Here is a 17,713-nt window from a genome sequence, read left to right as displayed (position 1 = left end):
AGCTCAAATGCAAAGTCAAGATCGCGCAAATCCACGCCTACAAAAGCCAGAACTGAGAGCAGTGAACAGGACGCGGGCAGGGCCAGAGACCCCGAACGAAACACTAGGCCTAATCAGGTAATTTCCGGATCAATGATTCTCCTCCCCGTGGAACACCGCGCTAGTGAAGGCGGTCGCGTCTAGACAGCCAGTAACATTATAAGGTACGTTCAGGGCACGTGCCAGGTACAACGCGAAATTCACCAGTGTGGACTACAATTAAAAAGGGTATGAACGTCAATATCAGGCTAGGCCTTGAGTATTCATGTTATAAACATCAAAAAAGAGGTCATCGACATCAATGTCGATTAGGAGAAACGCCATTAGCACCCGTTTTCCAGACCCGAACACAGTTCTAATAGTCCAACTAGAATCTCCGCTGGCTCGGTGGTCTGACCAGCCTTGCGGAGAAGAAGAATATCAAAAGCCATGTACACAAAAGAAGAATTTGAAATAAGGAAAAGAGATGGGAAAGATGGGGCGACGAGAGCATGCAAGGCTATGGGTGGTGCAAACATTGACAGCGGGGCATCGAGATAAACACACGGGAGATTCATCAGCGTCGAGGACACTAGTATCCAACTAGCAATCATTTCGTCGAGTTGCTTCGCGACAAACCTGTTACCGCCGCAGACCCAACTGCTCGACGCCGAGCTCGAATCTCGCTGCCACCGCCACTGTTGCTTCGTCGCCGTCCACCGCCTTCAAGGGAGCCACGGCGTCGTCTCTGGAATAGAGGACGTTCCAAGGTTAGAATCACGCTTTCTGTGCATAAAACGAAAAACGCTTAGCAGATAATAACAAAAAAGGAAAACAATTCAAAATTTTCCGCGTAGGGGATGCAGATCTCATCGTCATGACTTAGCCCGCGATTAAACATGCTCAGCACTTACCGAAGTGATAGAGCCCTCTCGAGGCCTTCGATCCTTTGCAGGACTAGGCTCATCCAGTTTCAGAGAATGTAGTTTATTCTGGCTTTCCTGAGTGAGAGCATCAATGTCGTCCAGCTGCAGGGGAATTTCAGCCGTCGACGTGGAGGGTGGCAAGGGGGCGCCGTTCTGGCGTGCTGCAGCTCGCTCAGCAACCTTCTCCCATCGGCTCTGTCGGGCCTTTTCGCGCAGGTCGGCGCTATTCTGCCTTTCGTTGTATTCGTGCGAGCACTCGTCAAAGAGTTGAGGGTTAATCTCCATGAACATCTTCATCGCGTTATAAACCATGCTATGGATGGTCCTACAGAGAGTTAGTAGGCCCATACACATTCAGAAGCAAGCACGTACCTATTCCAGTGGCCCTTGGAATTCTCGAACAAAGGAGGGAACATGATTGGCAGAATGACCTCAACATTATCGCTGACCAAGTTGCAGAAATATTCATTGTTCCAGAAGTAGAGCGCACGCTCGGCGACCTAGAATAAAAACGATGAGTTTCCTGAGCAATTACTCAGCAATAACTATAAGTACGCACCTGGAAATGAGGGCTTGCAACCGACTTGGCCAGTTGTTGGAAGAGCGGCTCTTGAACTTTAGCGAATTCAGCCGGGTCCATCACCTCAAAGATGTCTTCCACTTCGTTGAGGTACATGACCTCCTTGGTGCTGTTTGTCTTAGGCCAGTATCGCAGCAAACCGAGGACCACCTGAAAGCGGTTAGAAAATGGTACGAAGGAATATCCTAAAAAAAAAAAAAGGCAACTCACATCTTCTGTTAACGTTGAGTCCTTTTCGAGGAACTGGACAATACAGTAAGCCAGCTGTGGGTGATACATGCTGAGGCTCTTGACTTTGTGCATCGGAAGCAAAACTCGAGTCAAGAACAATTTGTGCTCTTCCTTCAGCGGGAGAGCAAAGCCGTTGATAATGGAACCCAGGATTTCCAACAACTCGGCAATACCGTTGAATCGCTCGGTCTCGTAGGTGAATTGGAAAAAGACGTTGTTGATAGATCGTCGAATATATGAGCGTAAATTTAAGAACTTTCCGTAAATGCGATGAAGGGTGGTCTTCAAGAAATCGCGCTCCCGCGGGTCTTCGGAGTCAAACAGCTCTAGCAACTGATGAATAGTCAGTACACTTGCATAAAATCAGCCAGGGGATAGAATAGTACCTGAAGCACAAAATGATGGTCGATGTAAGCCTTTGCGATGTTTGTATTGAAGTCCTGACTTTCGATAAACCGCAAGAAAAACTCGTAAACGACCTGAATATGGGGCCAAGCGACTTCCAAAACCGGTTCGTCCTCCTCCGGGTCGAATGCCTCGCCCTGGGGCGTGATTGGGGGTGGAATAGGTCGAAACAGGTTCTTTGCGAACATCTCAACCACGCGAGGATACATGGGCTCTGTGATGACCGAACGGTTGTTGGCAATATAATCCAGGAGCTCGTGGAGAGCCAGTCTCTTGATCTCCTTGGACTTCATGTCCGCCGTAGGGTCATTGAAATCGAATATGATATTGCATTGATCGATCTTCTGCATGAAGAGTTCTTGGCGACGGTTCGGGGGCACTTCGTGGAAGCCGGGGAGCTTCTCTAATTCCCTCTGGCGTTGGTCGGAGATATCGAATCGAGAGGAATGTTGGCGCTTGGGAGTCCGGATACCCTCCGACATGTCCTTCGGGGTCGTCTGAAGGCGATCAAAGACATGAGACTTCCTAGGAGGAGCCAAATCTCCTGGCATTGTCTCGGCGGCACCGGGAGGGGGGGCATGCTACAAGCAGAGCGATCCACGGTCAGCAAGAAGAATAAGGACAATGACGAACCAGAACGCAAACGAGAAGGGAATTATATTATAATTGAGTGCTTACCGGTGCGCTGGGGCTGATCACCACACTAGGAGCCATTGGTTGTCCTTGCTTTGTGGGAGTACCTGGTTCTCCGTTAGGTTGACTAACGGCACCTTCATCCTGCGCGGCATAATACTGACCCGGAGGGTACGCTCCCGCTTGCGAAGCATCTTCAGGGGCCTTTCCTCTAATATCATTCACGGATGTGGTAGACGACGTCGGGGTGACCTGGTTGGGGGAGGCGGATTGTTGGCCTTGGTGGATGCCCAAGTTGGCCGCATTTTGCGAGGAAGCTTGCGATGAATCCTTCTTTTTCGACGACTTATTATCTTTCGCTCTCGACAACTGCTCGTGCTAGGACATTTAGTTTAGTTCAGCGCCCGGCGGAGGTGGTCAAGCGCAGCCAAGCGAGGACTGTGTGACCCGCAAAACGACAACAAACTCACCACTCTCTGTCTGAAACCCTTCATTGTAATCACTAATCGAACAGCCACATGTACTCGGACCTGGTTCTCGATGCCAGTGCAGCAAGATGCCACACGCTAGCAGGAGGGGGGAGGGGCGGATGCGGTCTGGCGGATCGGACAACTCTTAGAGGGGGATTTGTTTCTGTCGGCCTGAAAGTGAACACATGAGCATCTGCGGGCAGAGGAACATTGGCGGTAATTCAAGGCGGTGAATTATCGAGAAAGGCAGACAAAATGAGATTGATGGTGGAGAGAAGCTGGAACATTGCTCGCAACCAGCGCAGCACGAGGTTTGGTTGCGGAGGAGGTCAAGCCCAAGGAGGGTAGTAACAGGGGGGAAACACGGACGTCCCCCGGCACGCGAGAGGGACAGGAAAGTATAGGGTGTATAAGAGGGGAGCTCACCTCGAGGGGCTTTGGGGACAGACGATTGGTAGAAACAGGGCTGGGAGTCGGTCGGACGCTCACGCTCAGTTACTGGCGCGTTCGCAGCGGTATAGGAGGAGCTCGCGAGACGGTCAGGCCTGGAGAGGATCGACTTCCGTGTCGCTTATGAGAGAAGGCGGGGTGCAAGAGCCCCAGCGACTGAATTGGAACTCGCGAAGCACCGATCGGAAAGCCACAAATAAACACTCGGGGATGGCTATGCTGAGAAAGACTGGGTGCGCAGGAAGAACAAGGGCATTGATGATGATTCCGGCGTCGAAAATGGACAGGCTATCACGAGAGGAGATGGTGGTGACGGGGCTGTGGCTGAAGCGCGCTCGGACGGAAAGGTAAGTGTGGGCTCGTGGAACTGGAACTGGCTGAACTCCTGCCTGGGGAAGCGCCGCGCTCAACTACGGCCTGCAACTGCTGCGAGATCTGATCTGGACGGGCAAGTGAGGATATCGAGAGCGGCTCAACTAAAAATTATTTCTACGTCCACTTCCAACAGCCGATGGCTGGCATTATCAGGCCACTGTAAGGGGTCCCAACGCTGCTTCAGCCGCGTACAAGGATTCCAGGGCACTTCGTATCATTCGGCTAATTTTTATGACGCAAACAAGTCTGGCATTCATTAAGGATCAGGAACCCAGCCTGCTTTTACCAGTCTACTGATCAATTTTCAGTAAGTGTTGGGGTGCTTCATGTTTATTGTTGGTGTGCGGGTTTTGGTCATGTGACCTGGCCGACCACACAAAGTTGTTCCCTGGCAAGATGATTATTTAGACAGAATTATGTATATTGGAATATTGGATTCTGAAAAACAAAAAACTGGAGTATAGCGACAGCCTGGAGACCGTAAATAGTTTCCAAGCAAAGGTACACCACTCCGCAGCATACAGTGTTGTAAGTGTAGTTCAGGTAGAGCACTATATATACTTCCGCCCGCTTCAATATTTTACAACCGATCGAATCAAAATGCCACCCTACCCAGAGTATGTAAACAGGGAGACTTCAGATATATATTTGTGTATCGGATTGTATTTTCGTTTAAATCACCTTCAGAAAATCAATATATACAGCCTTGGTGAAGACCAACAGATAAAATCATGGGCCTCAAAAAAAAAAGCACAACCTAAAACGGACTAGCGTTTCACGTGACCTTATACCGAATACAGTTTAGTCAGTGGTGGCCGGCGCATCCTTCTTTCCAGCCTCTCTTGTGCAGGGTTGTCCATAGTAATTACCAGTGGACATTGGGAGTACTACGTAGTACGTACTAGGTTGCCTGGTTGAATGAATTGCCTATATTTACACTATACAGAAATGTATCTGTATCCATTACCACTTTTAGAATACAGAGGAATGGACAAAATGTTACATGCTCTGCCTTGACCATTGTTGTGTTGAGGCTGCTATTACACAGAAACAGAAGCATGGCAAGAAAGGTATCTACCCTCCTGCCTAGCAACAAACCACCTACCACCTTTCATCGTCCCCCTTTCTCCTCGTCGACCGCCGATGCGTAAGTCTCGCAGAATGAAACGCCTGAGGATTAAAGTACGACGTGAGGTCCAGGCTTCCATCACTCTTAAACTGACAACTGACGAAACTCTGCAACCCGCTATCCTCATCCAGCCGCCTATAATCCGCAATAGCCTCAAGCGCTCGTAAAAAGGCAGGGCCGTACGTTCCGCGCCCTCGCGAATCGAGCCACTTGTTGAGATTCTGAGTAGCGGCCAGGTCGTTGCGGCAGTGGTTGCGCACGGGGAAGTAGATTTTGATGGCGGGTAAGGATTTGCCCGGGGCGATATCGAAGAAGTATACGATTCCCTTCAGCATATCTGGCATTTCAGCGAAGGTGTCGATAGTCGAGTTGTTGTTTGTTGCAAATGGGAACTCGGAATCCTCTAGAAAACCGGCAGGTTGCTCGGTTAGTGTTTTGAGGAGGTCGAAGAGCTCGCTGAATTGTTTCTCTCGAGTGTCGGTGCTTGCGATGCGGCCTCCGAGGGACATGATTTCACGAATGGAAGTGAATTTTGTGTGTGGGCTGTTGAAGTACCATTTTATGCGGGCTTTGGTGGGATCACAGTTGTCGACGCTGAGGCAGAATGGTTTCAAAAGTTTACCTTCCTCGTTGGCAGACATGAAGTCGTGTAGAGCTATACGGGACGGGGCGTCTGGATGTAGCTTCTGGAAGGACGCTTCCCAGCGAGGGATATCGAGGAATCCACGCTGATTGAGCATGCGCGGTTGGAAATATGTCTTGACTCCGGTCGAGTCGCGTAGAAACTCAAGTGAGAATATCAAACTAGTGCCGATGAGAGCACCGTTCGCCGCCTCCTCGGCATATTTAGCGTAATCATGGTCGAACAAAGTGGCAAGGAAGTGATGTGTCCAGGTGAGATCAGCACCTGGTACTGCAGAGGAGACTTTATGAAGGACCTCTCGTGTTGCTGAGTGGTTCAAAGGGTCCAAGGTTGTTCCTGCCATAGGCCCTATAGGCTCCATGCCGATGCGAACATCTGGCTCTCCGTCTGGGGCATTCCATTTCCACGAAAATTCAAATGGCGTGCCATCGAGCTGAAGCATCGACTTCCATTGTGTTGGAGAGGAGCCGTCGCGGGGTGCTGGCCCTAGGTAAGGTGACTAGTCACGGCTTCTAGTTAGCGGCGAAGTATGGTTAGGGCACAGGGAAAACACACAGCGTAGTGGTAATGGTATAGAAGGCTCTCATACTGCTTCTCTATAGGATATGCAGCAGCATCGAGGAGAACCGCGAGATGTCTTCCGGTGAGCCGCCACCAGGCATCGGTATCTGGCCCACGGGAGGGCAGAGTCTGAGATAGAACCTTCCACGCCTGGGGGGAATAGCCTCCATCTGACAACGATCTTTTGTGAGAAGGAATCGCGTTGGTAGCTGTCATTGTCGAAAAAGAAAAAACCTATAGCAGTTGTTGAAAGCTCCCTGAATTCCAAAAGTGTTCCTAGGGCTGGAGACAAATATCTGGACTTTGTAAACTACCGGAAAGCCAGGAAAGTGCGACGATTTTCACGGTCTCGTACGGAATCCGACGCTACACCATGCTAGAGACTTGAAGAGAAATGGCTTAATTTGCCATGGAATCTGCGAGTGGCGTCTTACCCCGTGTACGCTTCTCGATGAGTGGTGTGTTGAACCCCGAAGCCTCGACACGAAGCAAATATTTGTCCGACGTGATATGCATCACGGTCAGTTTTGATGACCTGCCTGAGGATAGCCCGTTTCATTTACCAACAATTCGTTGACTTTAGAATATGGCGTTGAAGCTGGCTAACCTTCGGAGCCCGAACGCCATCCATTAGTAAACGATATCTACCAGATCAGGACGGACACCCAATTCGAGCATATCCATATCGGAACATTAGTGCTTTGACAGAACGTGGCGAGGAGTGTAGAACTGGAGTGGCTGGACTGACAGACAGACAGAAGAGGGAAACTGAGCGGTATTTAATCCCTGCACTTACTGAGTGGCCTGCTTCGGCCTGGCTGTAACACTCTCCACGGGGCTTCGCTTTCATCGTATCCGAATAAGAATTTCATTGACTGAACCTGGAGGCCAAGTTAGACTGAAACGTATCCACGTAATGGGCCTCTCACTTTTGATGATTGCTTTCCAGGTTCAGGGAGGGCTGGGTGGCTGACAGGGTGGAGGGCTGGGGTGCGATGAATACGAACATACCAAGAGCTCTTTGACTGACGGGGTGAATTGTAGAGAGAGAAAGGCAGGTAAGCCAGGTTATCAGATTAGTATACGCGGCTCTACTGTTGCACATGCTTTTTTGGTCGGACAATGCATTCATACATAATAATACACGAATTGCTTTGTCCCTAGTAAATTACACCAAAGTCTATAATAACACCTGTCTTAAAGACTCTAAACCACCGACTCACTCAAGCCAGCCATATTCAGCCTTGATCATATCCGCAACCTATACTATATCAGCAAAATACGTTTGAAAAAAAGCCCGGGAAACAAACCTTCTCTCCAGCAGCATATATGGACGCCATCGGCGGGCCAGCAAGCTCCTTTGGCCAATGGCTAATGTCAATAACTCGTAACCTAGTGGTACCGTACACTTTCATCTCCGAGGAAAGTGCTCCACCGAGCTCCCGGGGCATCATAGGCGCCGAACAGCATTGGTGTCCGTTAGAAGGTTCCAGGATCTCTCTCATTGTCTCGAGAACCTGCTCGTCGGTTTGCACCTCGAGACCAGGAACCAGTTCAGTGGGGCCAAGGGCTGCAAAAGAAGGCGCGCTGAACAGCTCGCGCTGCTTGTGGAATAGGGCAATGTGCAATTCAAAGTCGGTTGGGTCGCTTGCTGTGCGGAAGTCGATGACCGGGTTTGCAAGCGGGTCCGTTTGGTTGATGTAGACATGGCCCCGGCTGAAAGGCTTTACGTTAAAGACTTGGACATTTGCATCGGTATTCCAGGATACGCCCCCGACAGATAGGCCTGGGTCACGGAACTCATCAAACATCAGCTGTCTCTGGGCTGCATAGCCGGCGAGAACTGTGGGGTCGACGTCAGGAGGCAGTGATTCCGCGGGATCGCGGGCTTCGGCGTCGGCGAGAATCCGTTCGTATGCTGTGTCTATGGTTGCTTCCTCGTAGGACATAAAGGCAAACTTGGGTGCAAGTCTTCTGGTGACAGTCCAGGCACTTGGGAGACCTTCGTCGTACAACGCGCGCTGTTCTTCAGCGAAGGTAATATTTGTCAGGAAAGTGGTCGCATTAGGAGTGAGACTGTTCGCCCCTAATAAGTAGTGGGTTAGTACACGAAAGAGCAAGATAGATTGAGTTGAATACTAACAAGTATACACGAATGGGAGAGTCGTTTGGTCCTGCAGGTTAGATCCAACCCCGGGCAGGTCCGACACCACTGGAATATCAAGTGACTCAAGCAGACGACGGGGGCCAACCCCCGAGAGCTGAAGAATTTGAGGTGTATGAAGAGCACCAGCGGCAACAAGTACCTCTCTGGAAGCGTACGCACGGGATATTTGGCCGCCTGCACTGGGGAGATACTCAACGCCAACGGCTTGAGTTCCGTCAAAAAGGACCCGTGCCACAGTTGTGTTCGAAAGAAAGTGGTAGTTGGGACGGTTAACAGCTGGATCGTAGTGGTTTCGCTTTGCAGAGCTTCTGGTCCAAGTAGTTGCATCGATAGCGAATGGCTGGTTAAAAACACCGGTGTTTTCTCCGGCGTTAGGGTCGAGCCTTGGTTGCAAGCCGATATGCAGGGCAGCATCGTAAATTACGCCTATCAAAAGTTAGGGAAGTTTCTGGGAGACGTAGCAAAGCGACATGGACTGTGTAATATGGAGTTGACGCGATGGAAGACTAACCAAGTCCAGGGTATATATAGTTTGGGTATGTGTATTGTACAGGCCCATCATGCCCACGGACGGAATCATCCCATGTAAGATTTCCTTCCCGGGCAAGCTCCGGGGTTGGCTCGGTGAAGTTTTCGCTCTATATTGGGGGAGATTAACTGTAAGAAGCAAACCTAAGTTTGTTTAGGAGCACTCACCTTGATGAAATAGGGTAGCATACCCTCCCAACCCCAACCCTCGTTCCCAAGCGACTCCCAGCCATCAAAATCCAACGAAGTGCCTCTGCGCTTCAGATTAGACATGATCCCTAGTAATGGTATCGACTACTGCATACCTCAGGAAAATCATAGCATTTACAATGCTGCCACCCCCAGCAACCCTCGCAACCACCGAGTCGAAGACACGATCGTTTAATTCCCTAGATGGCTCGTTCGTTAAGCCAGGCCAGCTGTACGGCACAAGGTCATAGGACCCTGGGATATAAACGAAGTCCTCTCCGTGGTCGACAGCACCAGATTCGATGACGAGAACGCTCACTGCGGCAATCAGCTTCCATTATTGAGCCTCTCTGGGCTCTTTACTTTACCATCTGGAATTTCGGTAAGACGATCGGCCACAGTCAGTCCAGCGACGCCACCTCCAGCAATGATAAAATCGTATTCCTGCGAGTCAACATCTCGCTCAGATACTAGAGTGGCATGCCGCGGAACCGTGAGAGCTTCACAGAGTAAAAGGCCGCTGAAAAGCAGCAAAGCAGATCGACTGACCATTCTTTTGTCAAAAGAAGACCCCGAGAGCAGTCTGTTGGCCGTGGGATTCCCAGTAGAAACGAAGAGCGCGGCCTGGGCTGTTTAAAGGTTTCGGGTATGCTGTGTGATAGGCCGGACAGGAGAACAAAGAATGTGCCCACGAATGGCGCATCAGCCCGCCCAGCCTGACATTGTCCAAGCTCGGTCATCTCGGGGACTTTGTGTGATCGAACTCGAAAATAAGCGATGGGCTGAGTTGACAAAAAATTCAGTAATTCTCGGGTTGAATAGCCAGTCATGTTAGGGTGGATGCATCCAGATCACATCAATCATCTAGCCAGGGGCAAAGTATTGCTTTTTTTGACTGCACGAGGGGAAACATCGGTATTGAACCCTTGATATCAGCATAGACAGAGCAAGCCCGATATTCTGACAAGGCGCTTTGTTTGTCTTCAAAAGGCCGATGGTTTCCATACTTATAGATAAGTCCCTCAATGACTGGGGTAATCGGGGGTAATCGGGCATGATATGCGTTGCTTGTCAGCAGCAGAGCACTTATTTTGCATTGGAAGCTAGATTATATCACAAAGGCTATCTGAGGTTACCCCGTCTTGCAAGGTGATTGCTCTCAAGCCCAATAGAGCGCATGGTGGTCGGTATTGAAACATCGGCCATCTATGTCGGTCACCGAGAGTTTCGAACTATTGGCCTACATTCGGTAATTGGCAGGGGAAATGCCACAGGGTCTTCGGAATACAAGGAACTTTGCAGGTAAAGTTGTACAGATGCAACACAGGAAGTTTCGTGCGTGGACGGGACCTGCAGAGCAAGACGGACAGAGAAGAGCTGGCCGAAAGGGGAAATGCCTGGGGGTCAATTCTGCCAGCAGCTGCCGCCTTTTCTGCCTCTGTCATTGCTATCTTTATCTCGTTTGTCCTGTTTGCTTCCGACATTCTCGAATACATGCACCAAATCATCAAGAGAAAGCAATATCGCAGTCTATAGTTCAATGTGTTAAACAGCCCGAAGGTAGCGGTGCTTTATATCAAGCTATTGCCGGTGGTATTCTTTTGATACAATCGCACTTCGACGGCAGCGCCAAGTATATCGTCCACTTCGATGAGATAGATATCTTCATCGATAACCCAGCCCCGGGCAGTGCATAGGCAGTGCACCCTGAGCTTAGATACCATGGCGGAAAATAACACCTCGAGGACCGCGCCGTTTTACAGCGTGCCCTCCCGTCGTATCGTCTCCATCGAGCACCCTGCTATTATCAAGAACGTGGACAAGGCCATTGATACGCTTCAAGGAAAGACGGGCATTATCAAGGTATGTTCTCCAACCTCGTCTAGAGACCAATCTGACTCGATACTAGGCTCTCGACCCGCCCAAGGCGGATACCCCGGCAAACCTTGTGCTTCGGCCAGAGGACGCAATGTCAAGACCAATGCAGTCTATAAGCTCGGCGTCGAATAATATCCTTCTCCAAGTGACCGTCCCCAAGCGGACGGGTAGAAAGCGAAAGAGGGGTTCGAATGATCCTTTTACCGGTGTTCCAGCTACTGAGACTTATGATGGGCCGCCACGGCCTACTGCGCGCCAGTTTATGCAGAGCCTGCGTGATAACGTAGGGAAGTACCAGGTTGAGCCTGTTGGGTCTGTTGAACGCACACATGTGTTTCGAGGTATGTTTTCTTCCTGTTACTCGTCATGTCTAGTAGCTAAGCATACTAGGAATGCCGGACTTTGTCTTCTCAACCACCAAAAGCCCGTTCGTCAATCGGTTCCGTGAGACGATATTACCATTCGACTTCGAAAAGATGAAAGAGTTCGACCTAGACATGAGTAAAGGAGCCACCTCAAACGTCGACCTCATCCCTCCTCCCTCTTTCAGCCACGGAGACATCCCCTTTAACTACTTTTATCGCCAAAACCCAACTGTTCGTCAAACTCTCGATACTTCCGGCAACATCACGACAGTCAACACCCAACAAGCTGCCAAAGTCCTCACCCACCTCGTCCCCTTCGATGCCACCACAGTCCCCTCATCTCCACGCCCCAACTGCCCTCCAATTGAATCCCTCGAACCTGTCCTCCGCGAAACAATCTCTATCGTCCTCTCCCGCTTCGAGTCCCGCCCGGCTTGGTCCCGCCGCGCCCTTCGCAATTCCCTCAGCACAATCGAACAACGCTATGCCCTTCGCCATGCAGTTCCTTACGCAGGGTACATCTTCCGCTCTGGGCCCTGGCGCGACGCTATCATTCGCTTCGGCCACGATCCCCGCTCCGACCCATCCTCCCGAATCTATCAAACAACCATGTTCCGCATCCTCCCCGGAACCTCCGAGACAGCCCGCGACAATAGAGAAAGCAGAGATACCTCCGGCGGCCGCCGGCACACCCTCCTCCCGCGCCCCAACGACCTCACCAACCCCGAAGCCGCAACATCCGAAACATCTCACCTCTTCACTGGTCAACCCCCACTACCCCTAGATGGTCGAATGTGGATGTTTTGCGACATCACAGACCCGCTCCTCCAATCCATCCTCTTCCCCTCCCCCGAACCGGCAAACTTCCTCCGCAAAACCTGCGACACCACAGTCGATGGGTGGTACGGCAATGGCACGACGGCGAAGCTAAAAGCCATAATGCGGCACAAGATCTTGGCTTTATATGAAGGGCGAACGACCGATGATTCCGAGTACGCGCCGCTCCTGAGACTGCCGGACCATGCGAGCCCTGCAACGGGGCTTGGTGGGTTTGGTCTTGATCCTGGGAGTTCGTCGGTTACGGCTATGATGCTTGCGACGGAGATTAGGAGTACAATTAAAGGAGCATTGACATGGAAGGAAATGGTCAGGGGAAAACAGGGGAGGGCTGGTGATGAGAACAAAGAGCAGGTTGGAGTGAACGAAGAAGACGAAGGAGAGGGAGAAGGAGTAGAAGAGGAAGAAAGTGAAGGTGAGGAAGAGGCAATTGAGCAGGAGGAAATGATGGAAGCGGCGGCTGAGGCTGTGGAGTCAGCTGCGAAGCGGAAAGAAGAGGAAGGCAATAATGATGACGATGATGTGGATGATGAAATGGAAGGATGAGTTAGTATTACGGAGAGTGGAAAGAGTTATTGTAGTAATGTTTTATTAATGAAATATTTACATCGTGAACGGCGTCGTAGACGTGACACATTTGAGCTCATTAGGTAGTACATGCTGAAATCCATGCAGTGTAGTGTAGTGTAGGTAAGGATAAGAATAAAAGGACGGAGATGCGATGCTGAAGGAATAATGGTACTCTGACAGATGGTAACCGAGGAATAGGACAAACACGAAATTCGTAAAACAAACGAGAGAAAAGACTTAATGAAAATTTGGGTATCCAAAATCCGGGAAGCAAAGTTCCAACGCCAGACCCAAGTAACGCCGTGAGCAATGGTGAAAAAGAATGATGACTTTTTTTTATCTACGCGGTGGTAGGCACTGAGGATTCCTCAGTAGCTTCCTCACCAGCGCTTTCGCTCTCCCAAATCTCAATATTACCTGAAGATTCGGGTTTGGCGTCGACTGTGGGTTTCACTGGGCTGGCAGCTTCAAGCACGGACTCAATAGATGACATGCTCGAAAGCTTACTCCGGCTTGGATGGGCAGGACGGGTGAACGAAACGGCAGGCTTCTTCTCAGCGACCGCATCCGTTTCGTCATCCTCGTTGACGACAGCGTATGAGAAAGCGTGGCAGTCATCACCGTAGTAGTCGGCGGCATTAAGCTCACCCAATGGGGAGCGAGGCTCATCTACCATGTCAGACTTGCGAGCCGCCGCAGCAGGGGACTCTTGTTGACGAGAGCGGGGCAGGGAGAGCCCCAAGTCAGCGGGAGGGATGTTCTCCTTTCCACGGTGATCGGACTTTTCCTCCTGCTTTCCCTCATCATCGCTGATATCCAAGACACATGTCGAGTGCTGCATCATGTTGGTCATCTCCTCCTGCTCCGAGTCGACATAGATCTCAAAGGACCAGGATGCCGGCAGCTTGGTAGCGGGAGCTGACTGACTCTTGGATTTGCCATTGGACAGTGCAGCTGAGATCGAGAAGGGACGGCTGACACCCTTTCGGGCAGACTCTGGACGACCCTTTGAGACTGTTGCACGGCGAGCAAAAGGCTTAGACGCCTTCATCTGGGGAGAGCGCCCAGCGGGCTTAAGTGGTGCAGATTTGGGAGTGGTCTTGGTGGTCTTTGTGGGAGTGGTTGGTGCAACGGGGTCCTCGAGGATGCTAAATGCCATGCGAGAAGACTTCATGGGCTTCATAGGGCTCTTGACAGGTTTGACGGGTTCGTGGTCATCGTCGTCGGCAGCACGCTTTCGCTTCGTTGACTTGCATGCTGTTGGGTCGATATTCTCCGAATCTGATTCAGCGAGGGGCTGACGCTTTCCGGAGAGTATTGTGCCTTTAGAGAAATATTAGCATGAATATTACTCGTGGTATAAGACGCGTAAGTTGGGAGTTGTCATACCGTTCTGCTTGTTCAGCGCGTTCATCTTAGAACGCATTAAGGAACGCATACGGGAGGCATCCAGAGGGGCAAAGGGCTGTCGTACGGCCGGAGGAGTCATGGTGAGAGCAGCCATGGCGAACAATAGTATTATTAGAGCGATAGAGAGATACAAGAGCCTGCACGAGAGCGAGTGAAGCAGCAACAGCCGGTGTTGATGGGATTGGTTTGTTTTGGTCGCGCGGCAGAGAGCGAGAGTGGGGTCGGGGTCTGATTGGCGGTCTGTTTATAGACCTGGTGAAGGAAGGAAGACAGGCACGACTTGCCCTGGATTATATACCGAAAACACCGAGAGTCTAGCAAGCAAGTAAAGGAGTGAAGGAGAGAAAGTGCTGCTCGTGAGTGAAACTCGAGGAAGGCGAGCCAGCGCAGTTATTATAGAGGGCAGGGCGCGAGGGAGGGGAGCAAGGGCTGGACACGCTATGGAGAATTCCTGCACAGGTAATGGAGGGTTGTCGATCCAGGACTGGATTCTGGCTTCAGAGTCTCAGAGGCGAAACATGCAGACGTGAGGTTTAAGAGAGTCAGCCGGGGAGCCTGGAATGCCTGGTATAAGTAGTCGACAGCTGAGCGGGAATGGAGACGGGATGGAGGGCGCGTCGGGTTCGTGTCTCTCGCAATGCTCTTAATTAGGTGCCTTTGGAGGACAGGACGGCTCCGGCTGACTCGAGCAGCGACGACATCTTCAGATCCTGAATCTGCAAGGCATCGCATGGGCAATGATCCAATAATCGGCAAGAGTGAGGCCGTTCCCCTCACTTGGAGGGCTGCGCGGCGCGTCCAGGTATTCTATCTTACACGCGGATACCGTAAGATATGCGAGAATACCCGCCACTTCGCCACATCCCGCGGGTATTTACGGTGCGTGACATTCCACGACACCATCGTCGCTATACTGAGCTGCTCCTCTTGTGCTTCACCCTACAACGCGTCCCTGCACATGTCAAGCTCAAGCCTCGTCGCGTCTTCAACTTAATTATGCTTGATTAGCCATGCATCGCCAGCGCTGTTCCCGTCGAACCACGTATCTGCCTCGCGTCTTCAACCCTGATCTCATCTCACTGAAGGACGAACCCTCCTGGTTCAGTTTCCCAAGCCCAATGGCAATGCCCCGCCGCGGATCGTGATCGACTGTCTATCTTGCAAAAACGGCACAAGAAATTCAAGTCCTAAGGCGAAGAACCGGCTCATTCCATTAGAGTTGCCCCGTGCACGCAACCCAGCGGTCTGACCCCCGGCGCTTCCTGGCCTGTAGCTCGTGTTTCATGGTGCCCGCGCGCAGCTGAAACTGGGAAGCTGGGGCCAATGCCCATGCCGATTCCCTGCGATGCACTGCGATGTCATGCTAATTTAAGAGTAATTCAAGCTAATTACGTCGTCTGCCCCTCCATCCGCTTCTGCTTACACGGATAATTATAGGAGGATACACGTCCCTGCCCGAGGTCGTGGTTGCAGTTGCACCTGTGGTGCGAACTCTCTTCTGGACTTGCCGTCTTGGATGTTGGATGTACAGACTCCGAAGCGCTTTACTTTCTGATGTGTATCGTGGGTGCCCAATGGTTGCATGTGCTTGCAGCATTCGCATTTCCTTCGTCTAAGTTCTCAAGCGCTTGCGGAGGATGCTGTTCTCGCAGCGTTGCTATTCCTGACCACCTTCCTTCGTGCTGATGAAACGTCTAGCATGCCAGGGAATATCTAACCTGCCAGCACGCCTGGCAGTGGTGGAATATCTTGATCTAGCTTTCTATTCTATTTTTCAAACACGGCCCGTATCATACAACTGCATTAGCCCTGCACAAAGTTCACCCGCGCCCTCAGATCTCATCCTCCCAAGGAATACTGTCCATAGCACCCTGTCTTTCCACACACCGGGCTGATGCCCTCGTAGCAACCTCCATTGCCTCGTCCATAACCTTCCCATACCGCACACCCTTCTCTTCCGCCGTCAAGTCCTCCCCAGCCTTCCCCTCTGCGCGCCGTTTCTCACGCCACCGCGCAACTTTAACCGCATAGGCTCCCACAAACGTATCTCCCGCTGCCGTCGTATCAAGCACCCTGCTCACCTTCGCCGCAGGAACCTCATTCGTAGCCCTCCCTCCACCAGCAAGATCCCCGGCGCTCCCCGCGTCCGCGGCACTATACCAAACCCCCTTCGCACCCAGTGTCACCAGCACATAGGTCACCCCTAGACTGTGGAAATATCTCGCCACTTTCTCCTTCCCGTCCTGCGAAGCCTCTATCCCAGGAACACGTAGCAACACCTCCTCCGCAGGCGTCATCAGCTCTGCCTCCGTCTCATTCATGATCAAATGATCAACCCCCTTATATACATCCCCAGGAAGTCCGCCCGGCGGCGCAGGTGCAGGATTGAAAATCAACTCAGGGCCGGCCTCGATCCCCTTCTTACCATCCCGCCGTTGCTGCTCCTTAAACTCGCCCACGGCCCTCAAAATCCCCACTGTCGTATCCGTAGGAATTTCGCCCTGCATAACAATGACATCAGGCACGGGCGCCGCAAGTCCCATACCCAGCACCTCAGGTGTACCCTGCATTCCTGTATAATTCGCCCCCGGTGAGAATAGAATCCGGTTCTCGCCCCCAGCCGACGAGTCCACGATTATAACAGCGACACCCGTATACGCATCTCCAACCACCTTCACGCGTGCCGTATCGACGCCAGACTTCGATAATGTCGGATTTAGGAGGGCGTCAAAGTGTCCGTCGAGTCCGCCGACGGCACCGACCATTTCGACTTTGACGTCACTGGGGGTTGTGCTTGTAGACGATTGCGATTGCGATTGCGAGTGCGGCTGGGGCTGGGAACGGGAGAGGCGCCCGCATGCAACGGCTTGGTTTGCGCCTTTTCCGCCTGCGCTGGTGAAGTATGCGGAGGAGGTGATTGTTTCGCCGGCGTCTGGGAAGCGCGGGGTTACTGAGACCATATCGGCGTTTAGGGAGCCGATGACGCGAATTGTGGGTGGCATTTTGATGTTCTGGGTGGTGAATGAAGGATTTGAGCTTTAAGTATAGATCTCGGAGTGTAGGTGTGTTAGTAGGAAGAGAGTTGGTGGATGATGTTGGGAAGTGTCATTGAAGAGGGCGAGATGCGGGATGCGGGATGCTTGGTGGGGTTCTCGCCTACAGCCGGATACAGATGGGCCTGGCCTTTGTCGCAGTTACAGTTACCATCGGACATGCCGAATGCAAAAATTCTAGTGATGGCAATTTTTTAGCTAGGCGCAATAAATGGAGCATGGAAGGAGAGTTAAACTTTATAAAAATTTCTACATTTTATGTGCAGTCGACAAGCTCATGGTGTTAATAGTAGAT

At 51.4% G+C, this 17,713-nt stretch overlaps 8 protein-coding genes across 8 annotated transcripts; 3 read left to right on the top strand and 5 right to left on the bottom strand.

Annotated features, from left to right (window-relative positions):
* Nucleotides 1–771: 771 nt before the first annotated feature.
* ASPVEDRAFT_310811 (protein phosphatase 2A regulatory subunit RTS1) lies at nt 772–2,829 on the bottom strand. The gene is made up of 4 exons (XM_040810424.1): nt 2,142–2,829; nt 1,504–2,088; nt 1,317–1,444; nt 772–1,269 (listed from the first exon to the last, which is right to left on the bottom strand). The coding sequence occupies exons 1-4, from the start codon at nt 2,709–2,711 to the stop codon at nt 912–914; spliced, it is 1,641 nt and encodes a 546-aa protein (XP_040671828.1). The 5' UTR covers nt 2,712–2,829; the 3' UTR covers nt 772–911.
* Nucleotides 2,830–3,263: 434 nt separating this feature from the next.
* ASPVEDRAFT_45482 (uncharacterized protein) lies at nt 3,264–4,360 on the top strand. The gene is made up of 2 exons (XM_040813299.1): nt 3,264–3,436; nt 3,692–4,360. Exons 1-2 carry the CDS (start codon nt 3,312–3,314, stop codon nt 4,062–4,064), a joined length of 498 nt encoding a protein of 165 aa, XP_040671827.1. The 5' UTR covers nt 3,264–3,311; the 3' UTR covers nt 4,065–4,360.
* Nucleotides 4,361–5,189: 829 nt separating this feature from the next.
* ASPVEDRAFT_139370 (uncharacterized protein) lies at nt 5,190–6,637 on the bottom strand (the record flags this gene model as incomplete). Its single annotated transcript, XM_040807573.1, has 2 exons — nt 5,190–6,359; nt 6,416–6,637. 2 exons carry the CDS (start codon nt 6,635–6,637, stop codon nt 5,190–5,192), a joined length of 1,392 nt encoding a protein of 463 aa, XP_040671826.1.
* Nucleotides 6,638–7,640: 1,003 nt separating this feature from the next.
* ASPVEDRAFT_140021 (GMC family oxidoreductase) lies at nt 7,641–9,857 on the bottom strand (the record flags this gene model as incomplete). Its single annotated transcript, XM_040807619.1, has 7 exons — nt 7,641–7,682; nt 7,732–8,507; nt 8,565–9,014; nt 9,100–9,226; nt 9,285–9,369; nt 9,422–9,623; nt 9,674–9,857. The coding sequence occupies 7 exons, from the start codon at nt 9,855–9,857 to the stop codon at nt 7,641–7,643; spliced, it is 1,866 nt and encodes a 621-aa protein (XP_040671825.1).
* Nucleotides 9,858–10,792: 935 nt separating this feature from the next.
* On the top strand, nt 10,793–13,270 carry ASPVEDRAFT_45479 (transcription factor TFIIIC subunit TFC1). Its single transcript, XM_040813298.1, has 3 exons — nt 10,793–11,168; nt 11,215–11,524; nt 11,574–13,270. The coding sequence occupies exons 1-3, from the start codon at nt 11,028–11,030 to the stop codon at nt 12,929–12,931; spliced, it is 1,809 nt and encodes a 602-aa protein (XP_040671824.1). The 5' UTR covers nt 10,793–11,027; the 3' UTR covers nt 12,932–13,270.
* A 25-nt stretch (nt 13,271–13,295) lies between these two features.
* On the bottom strand, nt 13,296–14,459 carry ASPVEDRAFT_87382 (uncharacterized protein; the record flags this gene model as incomplete). Its single annotated transcript, XM_040818053.1, has 2 exons — nt 13,296–14,278; nt 14,345–14,459. 2 exons carry the CDS (start codon nt 14,457–14,459, stop codon nt 13,296–13,298), a joined length of 1,098 nt encoding a protein of 365 aa, XP_040671823.1.
* Nucleotides 14,460–15,524: 1,065 nt separating this feature from the next.
* Nucleotides 15,525–16,095, top strand: ASPVEDRAFT_310614 (uncharacterized protein). Its single transcript, XM_040810421.1, has 2 exons — nt 15,525–15,739; nt 15,803–16,095. Exons 1-2 carry the CDS (start codon nt 15,689–15,691, stop codon nt 16,049–16,051), a joined length of 300 nt encoding a protein of 99 aa, XP_040671822.1. The 5' UTR covers nt 15,525–15,688; the 3' UTR covers nt 16,052–16,095.
* On the bottom strand, nt 15,879–17,588 carry ASPVEDRAFT_45477 (ribokinase). Its single transcript, XM_040813297.1, has one exon. The coding sequence runs from the start codon at nt 17,365–17,367 to the stop codon at nt 16,198–16,200; it is 1,170 nt and encodes a 389-aa protein (XP_040671821.1). The 5' UTR covers nt 17,368–17,588; the 3' UTR covers nt 15,879–16,197.
* Nucleotides 17,589–17,713: the final 125 nt, after the last annotated feature.

This window comes from Aspergillus versicolor (assembly GCF_001890125.1).
Source record: "Aspergillus versicolor CBS 583.65 unplaced genomic scaffold ASPVEscaffold_10, whole genome shotgun sequence".
NCBI lineage: Eukaryota > Fungi > Ascomycota > Eurotiomycetes > Eurotiales > Aspergillaceae > Aspergillus > Aspergillus versicolor.
Note: the sequence above shows the minus strand (reverse complement) of the source record. Positions and strands in the feature narration are given on the sequence as shown.

Coding starts and splice junctions, on each gene's coding strand:
- ASPVEDRAFT_310614 (XM_040810421.1), top strand. CDS start 15,689: ATGCCCATGCCGATTCCCTGCGATGCACTGCGATGTCATGCTAATTTA. Junction 15,740..15,802: donor GATGTCATGCTAATTTAAGA/GTAATTCAAGCT, acceptor GGATAATTATAG/GAGGATACACGTCCCTGCCC.
- ASPVEDRAFT_310811 (XM_040810424.1), bottom strand. CDS start 2,711: ATGCCAGGAGATTTGGCTCCTCCTAGGAAGTCTCATGTCTTTGATCGC. Junction 2,089..2,141: donor ACCATCATTTTGTGCTTCAG/GTACTATTCTAT, acceptor ACTATTCATCAG/TTGCTAGAGCTGTTTGACTC. Junction 1,445..1,503: donor TTGCAAGCCCTCATTTCCAG/GTGCGTACTTAT, acceptor TTTTTATTCTAG/GTCGCCGAGCGTGCGCTCTA.
- ASPVEDRAFT_45482 (XM_040813299.1), top strand. CDS start 3,312: ATGTACTCGGACCTGGTTCTCGATGCCAGTGCAGCAAGATGCCACACG. Junction 3,437..3,691: donor GGATTTGTTTCTGTCGGCCT/GAAAGTGAACAC, acceptor GGGAGCTCACCT/CGAGGGGCTTTGGGGACAGA.
- ASPVEDRAFT_45477 (XM_040813297.1), bottom strand. CDS start 17,367: ATGCCACCCACAATTCGCGTCATCGGCTCCCTAAACGCCGATATGGTC.
- ASPVEDRAFT_45479 (XM_040813298.1), top strand. CDS start 11,028: ATGGCGGAAAATAACACCTCGAGGACCGCGCCGTTTTACAGCGTGCCC. Junction 11,169..11,214: donor GAAAGACGGGCATTATCAAG/GTATGTTCTCCA, acceptor ACTCGATACTAG/GCTCTCGACCCGCCCAAGGC. Junction 11,525..11,573: donor ACGCACACATGTGTTTCGAG/GTATGTTTTCTT, acceptor TAAGCATACTAG/GAATGCCGGACTTTGTCTTC.